The 7,500-nt window shown below is 37.8% G+C and overlaps 1 protein-coding gene across 1 annotated transcript in view; it reads right to left on the bottom strand.

Moving 5' to 3' along the window:
• Window positions 1-7,500, bottom strand: part of tmem104 (transmembrane protein 104) — a 106,498-nt gene that overhangs the window by 21,947 nt on the left and 77,051 nt on the right. Inside the window, exon 9 of the mRNA XM_061981446.1 lies at window positions 742-835. Within this exon, the coding sequence (XP_061837430.1) occupies window positions 742-835 (94 nt within the window). The remainder of the gene's footprint in view (window positions 1-741; window positions 836-7,500) is intronic.

Here is a 7,500-nt window from a genome sequence, read left to right as displayed (position 1 = left end):
AGAAGTACAGAGAGACAATAAACCTTAAAGGCACTGCCTTTGCGTGCCGGCCCAATCACATAATACCTACAGCTTTTCACACATACAAGTGAATGCAAGCATACTTGGTCAACAGCCATACAGGTCACACTGAGGGTGGCCGTATAAAGAACTTTAACACTGTTACAAATATGCGCCACACTGTGAACCCACACCAAACAAGAATGACAAACACATTTCGGGAGAACATCCGCACCGTGACACAACATAAACACAACAGAACAAATACCCAGAACCCCTTGCAGCACTAACTCTTCCAGGACGCTACAATATACAACCCCGCTATCCCCTACCCCCCCAACCTCAACCCCCCCTAACCCCGCCCACCTCAACCTCCTCATGCTCTCACAGGGAGAGCATGTCCCAAATTCCAAGCTGCTGTTTTGAGGCATGTTAAAAAAAAAAAAGCACTTTGTGACTTCAATAATAAATATGGCAGTGCCATGTTGGGATTTTTTTCCATAACTTAAGTTGATTTATTTTGGAAAACCTTGTTACATTGTTTAATGCATCCAGCGGGGCATCACAACAAAATTAGGCATATTAATGTGTTAATTCCACGACTGTATATATCGGTATCGGTTGATATCGGAATCGGTAATTAAGAGTTGGACAATATCGGCAAAAAAGCCATTATCGGACATCTCTATTACTATTTATCATTATCAAATTAGCGAGATGATATGTTAGAGCTTTGCTTACCAATCCATCGCATGAGTGAGGTGAGGATCTGAAGATATTTGGTCTTCTGAGCGTTGAAAAAAGTGAAGGGTCCCAACAGAACAGTGAAGATGCTCTGCAACAAATAAAGAAGACAGGATGTAATATTGTGACACTAACATTGCACTTTTTACAGTATTTTCCCTTTTTCAAGTTAGGCCAAAGGTGACCAAAGTGTGACCAGGGCCCCATATCCGGCCCCCAGCTGGTTTTTTAATGTCCTGTGGAAATTTTTAAAATACGATTAAAACATTTAAAAATTGGAAACAGGTGAAATGTAACTAGAAAATGTTGCGATGTTGACTCTAATAACACAAAGCTGCAATGTTTTTTTTCTTTAAAGCCGTCAATGATCAAAAAATAATGAATCAAAATCAGTGTTATAAATTATTGACCTATTCAAGACTTCAATTCTTCACATCAAATATTCCACTTTGACATATTTTTGGGGGGGAAATATTCTATATTTTGTGTTTGCCATATAAACAAAAGTTTTTTTTGACAAAAATTGCATAAAACAAACAGAAAACATAAAAAAAAAAAACTTTAATCGACGGATTGATCTGAAATTGATCTAGACAGGCATGTGATTTGAACTTAATGAAAAAGACTGAAAATAAGCCCGGGGTCTGGGGGCCACAGGTCCCCAGCCAAGTGGGGAGACAAGTCATGTTGTTTATGTTTCAAAATTATTTAACTATTCAATGTCAAAATATAAACAGTCGAAAAAATGAACAAATGTCAGCTACTGTTTTGTTCTAAAGAAAACAAAGAAAATTAAATGTAGGATTTAGACAGGCTATATTGTAGCAAAGGTCATCACATGTCTGCCACAATCATGTGTGTTCTTAAATGTGTATTCCACGTCTTCCATGTCGAGAGCAGTTTTGATTTGGGCTTACATGGTAAACAACTCAAATTAATGTGTTGGGCATTGTTTTATCCAGACGCATACATTTGTCCAAATGTGGCCAAGTAGACTCATTGTGGGTTTCCTGTACGTCGTCTAAATCGCTAAAAGAAAAATATAAGAGAATCCTTCTGCCATCTTCCACTGTTTTTTTTAATATATAAATCGCCCGCTTGAATAGTCCCTCTTTTCTCGTCGTCATTTGGGATGTGCGTGTCTGTTGTGATTTCTCTTCCTGGTTCGATGACTCGCCCGTAATGTTTTGCAATAATCTCAACCAATCGTGACTCATCATTGTAAACCAAACAACCAATCACGGATTTTCTTATACGTAAACCAACCAATCATCATTGAGGTTCCCGTATATTTTGTCCCCCGCCTGTGGAGTTGCTTCGTTACGGAGCTTCGATTTTTAAGTTAATAATTTTTAATGGAAAACCGTAGTTTTTACCACTGGATTATCAAAAACCGTACTCATTACGGGAAAACCGTAGTTGTTGGCAGGTATGGCAAAGAGACGGATCAAGATTTTAACACAGACTGTCGGTCGGAAAAAACAAAGAAAAACGGAAAATATTTTTACAGAGATACGTAAGAAAGACATATTTCCGACTATAGACGGAAAAATCACATGCCTGATTTAAGTGTTAAAGGTAAACAAAATAAAAATGCATGACTTACTTTAAACACTTTCATGAGTGGAGCCCTTTTGTGTACCCAAAAATGTATTGGAACTTCCATCCATCCATTTTCTACCGCTTATTCCCTTTGGGGTGGCGGGGGGCGCTGGAGCCTATCTCAGCTACAATCGGGCGGAAGGCGGGGTACACCCTGGACAAGTCGCCCCTATGAATTATTGACTTACTTATATATATTCAAATATTCCAAGCTGAATTTTTTAAGGGAAAATATTGCATATTTTGTGTTTTTGCCATTAAAACAGGGTTTTGACAAAAAGGGCATAAAATATTAAAAGAAAACTTTTTTTTTTTTTAAATATTTGAAATACAAGAGATTTGAACATTAAGTAAAAAAATTAATATATGACAATTTTTTTTACATTTTATGATTGAGACCCTTCTGGGTCCCTGGGACCAAACTTGACACACAAACACACATACATTGAATTGGTTTTGAAAATTAAAACTATTAAAATGGCTCCCTCGCATGCTTTAATTTTTCAGTGTGTGGCCCTCAGTGAAAATGTTTGGACACCCCTGGGTTAGGCCAAGGTCTATTAAAACCCTTTGGCCACACTCCAAAGTACAGTAGACGGCAAGGTGAGTGCATCCACAGTCCAAACAACTGATTGCCTATCAGCAGCGTTCTTTATCACCAGCTGCCATCAGAGGTAGCAGATCAGCTTCGGCTCTAATTCCGTCTGTCCTCCGTCATCAGCGTGTGACATCATTGCGTCTCCGTGCAGACTCTGGGTCACGTGATCTCATTCCCTTCGGCCCAGCAGTGTAATAAAACGGCCACATTGCAAAGGTACAGTATTTTAGTGGTGTGGGACAGTATGATGAAAGCCCTGCTAAAGACGAGTGGTCAGCAGTGGTATGCACCAGCAAGGCGGTGTATGAATGTGTGCGCAAACAACATAAATCTGCAGAGTAATGGTGACACCTGGTGCTTATTTATCTTTGTAAGGCTGAGCAGAAGGATACAACAACCATGCGTTAGGAGGAGAGCAATCAATGGCTGCTTTTTTTTGCTGAAGTATTGTTGCATTACACTGCTTCAAATATAGCCATCGACCGATTATATTTTTTTCCGACGGATTATTAGTACTCAAAGAGGCCGATAACTGATATTTGGAGCAGATATTCATTTGCAGTAAAAGTTTTTTTAAACATGAATAGTACACCTCAGTAAACAGCTGGACAAAGCTTTAAGTTGTTTGAACATAATTTTTTTTGGAAACGTAGAACCAATGTTTTATGCTGCGCTAATGTTGTGGTTAATTTAGCAGCAAAAACATTAAACACCTTAATTATGCGTGTCTAAGAGGAGCATCAACATTTGCATTTCAAAATTTGGCAAATATGGCGTTTCTCTACATCAAAATAACTTGCCATCTACTCAATTTTATACAATTTATAACAGTTTATGGATTTAATACATTGTAAGGTTTCGTCGTGAGGAATCCTGAAATATTGAGAGCATTTTAATAAAAACAATTTTGGGCTCCAGCACGTAGATTATGGTTGAGACATTCTTCAAGATGGCTGACATCATTTCTTCCTGGATGTTACAGAAAGTATGAGAATGTGTGAGCTGCTGCCTGTTCTTCTTTACTTAAACAAATAATCTCCTATTTGTTTGGATTTTTGGCAGAGATATCTTTTCTTTTGTCCTTATGTCCACCCATCTCTGCTGCATTATTTGATTGAATAACAGAACATGAAACTCTGTGCGCTCCTTTAATCACCCCACGCTCCCGAGTGCTGCAGACGGAGGCTTGTCGAGCGACTTCTTAGTTGCAGTAGCCAATAAAAATAAAACAGGCCCGGGCATATGCCAGGAAAGAACGTCAAAAACTGGTTTTCCTGTCAAAAATGAAAAGTTTTGACATGTAAGCAGAGGAGACGTACTACAAGAGACCAGCACTACTTTAGAGGGAGAGAAAGGAGGGCGTGGACGTGTGAGTGCAGCTGAGCAGACCGGAGAAGAATTCTCACAAGACCTCAAATAAATACCCTTTCAGATATCAAATATTTGGTGAGAATAATTAACAATAGGTGTAATGTATTTTCTTGAATGATTTTTCTTATTAAAAATGGGCTCCAACAAAAAGGGAAGTTTTCTCATGCAGACCATGCAGTGCTTCTTACCACCTAACTATCTTTTTTAAATGTTTTATTCAAACACAAAATACTGCGATCATATGTGTATATATTATATCGGCTGATGTAAGTATGTTCTAGCAAAAAAAAAAAATACATAAAAAAATTAATTAAAATAAAAAGGCTCATACTGATAAACATCAAAACGCCAAATATCGGCGCCGATAATCGGTCGATCTCTATTCAAATACAACTTTTAGTGCCACTTAAAAAGCTGGTCCACTGAAATGTTTTTAGGATCAAATAAATTGCTGCGTAAAGATGTCATACTAGGGAAGTAGTAATTTGCCTACACACTGCAACTAACGACTATTTTGATAGTCAACTAGTCATCGACTATCTTAACAATTAGTCGACTAGATCAGTGGTTCTCAACCTTTTTTCAGTGATGTACCCCCTGTGAATTTTTTTTTAATTCAAGTACCCCCTAATCAGAGCAAAGCATTTTTGGTTGAAAAAAAGAGATAAAGAAGTAAAATACAGCACTATGTCATCAGTTTCTGATTTATTAAATTGTATAACAGTGCAAAATGTTGCTCATTTGTAGTGGTCTTTCTTGAACTATTTGGAAAAAAAGATTTTTTTATTTTAATTTATTATATATTTAAAAAGGATTTTTGAATTGTTGCTATTTTTAGAATATTTAAAAAAAATCTCACGTACCCCTTGGCATACCTTCAAGTACCCCCAGGGGTACACGTACCCCCATTTGAGAACCACTGGACTAGATTATAACACATTCAGTGACTCTAATTTGCCATCAACTTTTAAATTCAGCTTGAGATATTTTTAGGCATGTGCTCACAAACAACAAGATGCCTAATTCATAAACATGTATTCATGCTGTAATTATGCTGCTCATTAGGCTGTTACAAAAATGTAAATAATTAAACTTGTGTCCATTTAAAAGTAAGGACAGGACAAGTAAAAAAAACCAAGTATTTTTTTTTTTAAATGCAAAAAAAGGACAGTTAAAAAAGCAGCAATAAGAACAAACGATAAAACAACAAAACTATAAAACTTGCTCAAAAAGAAAAATATTTTTTGATGAAGTGTTTAAAAAGCTGCACACTAATTTATTATTGATTAGTGATTAAATCCTGGCATTTTTAGCAATCTAATAGACTCAATGCACATAATTGTATCATTGATTTTTTTCTCAACCTTTTAGCTACCTTATAGATTGTATGTTTATCTTACGAAACCTGAGCATTGGTGCCAAATGTTTTGTGTGTGCGTGCGATTGACGTTCATTATTGTGCCTTTCTTCATTGCATTGCTGCTTGCGTAAGTCCTTGAATTGATGAAGACAAAGTTAAGGTAGCGGACTTTGGGTGGAATGATACTTCAATCAATGTTTCACACAACTTCGCCTCACTCTTGTCAGCTGGTTAGCAAGGTACAAGCTAACAATCTTACGGAGTTGAGACCGCATCCTTCAGATGTCTGACATTCTCCGCCTTAAATGCTAACGTATCACAGATGTAGTGTCATAAAAGTAAGATCTGCTTGGCAAAATGAGCATGTTTTTAACAAGAATAGGTTGAAATATCACCACATTTTACATGTTTTCACCCCCGACGTTAATACGAGTAGCGGTGCTGACTCGCGATTGATGACGTCACGAGTATGTCAACAAACTTATTTGTTGGCAGCAAAATTTATTGTCGACAATGTCGACAGATCGTTGCACCCCTACATGGCATACATACCCGATCTATAGCCACCTATGAAAAAGCTCAACTCAGAATCGTACTATTCACATTGACGTGGAAAAAATCTGATGCAGGTCACGTAGGGGCAAAAAATCAGAATTGACCTGCAGTGTGAACAAGGCCCGAGACAATGTGTGCCTGGTGATAGAAAACGTCAATATTGGGATCATCTGGAAGCCTTTGTGTTTGCATCCCAGAGGGGATGGAAGTCATTACTATTTGTTCATTGAGCATGGCAGATAATCGCTCGGTCTCTATCCAAATACAACATTTAGTACCACTTAACAAGCTGGTCCGCTGAAGTGTTTTAGCTGAAAGAGGATAAAATCAACCGCTGTAATGAGTGAAGTAATCTGTTACCAAGTCATGTGCTATTGAGGGTAAAAAGCGTAATGGTGGACTGCGGGGTCACATGACTGATGAATGTGTGGACCTCCCATGAATCAAGAGGGCACTTCCAAAGCGAATCACCCCCAGGACACTGCAGTCCAGTCAAGTGTATCTTCACAAACACCTGCAAGAAGGCACCTGGCAGTGGAAGCGGGTCAGTAGCAGCCCGAGTTTCATACGTGGTGCAAATGATCTGCCAGAGGAAAATGGATCCCGTTGAGTCATCAAGGTGTGAGCCATGTGGAGGACCAGTGACTAACTAATCATCCCAGAAAAAACATGATTTCCTACAAACGACCACGGAGATGCTTAAGTGTGTTTCAGACCACCGGCTTCATGTCTCCTCTCTCATCAGGACGCGACATTTGTTGGTTATTACCTTGGTACCTGAAAACATGGTTAGAACTCATGTAGGATTTGTAGTATTGATACTTCCTTACCAAGTCAATACTAACATGCAAAACAAATATGGACACCAGCTTTTTTTCCAGTATTGTCACCAGGGGTGCACGAATTTGAGGAAAAAGCTAATTGCGATTTTTCTCTCCAAAACTTGTGATTAGCGATTTTTATATTTTAGACATGAAAATGCATAAACCTGCAAAATAATGAGAGAAGGAAGACATGTTACTTTTAGACTGTCTGAAGGTGACAAACATTATTACAATAGGCAATAATTTAATTAAAAAAATATTTGGCTTAATGCAGACAGACTCAGAGCCTTTGTATACATCCTGCTCATAAACTGAACAAAATAAACAATAACTATACAGTGTTATATTGCAAGTAACCATTTTGAGAAGGATATACTGTATTTTTCAAAGTATAGAGCGCACTCAGACATAAGCTGCACCCACTAAGTTTAAGAAAAAAAAAATAT

The sequence above is a fragment of the Nerophis lumbriciformis genome, linkage group LG24 (assembly GCF_033978685.3).
Source record: "Nerophis lumbriciformis linkage group LG24, RoL_Nlum_v2.1, whole genome shotgun sequence".
In the NCBI taxonomy this organism is placed as follows: domain Eukaryota; kingdom Metazoa; phylum Chordata; class Actinopteri; order Syngnathiformes; family Syngnathidae; genus Nerophis; species Nerophis lumbriciformis.
The sequence above is the reverse complement of the archived record's forward strand: the minus strand, read 5'-3'. Positions and strand labels throughout refer to the sequence as shown.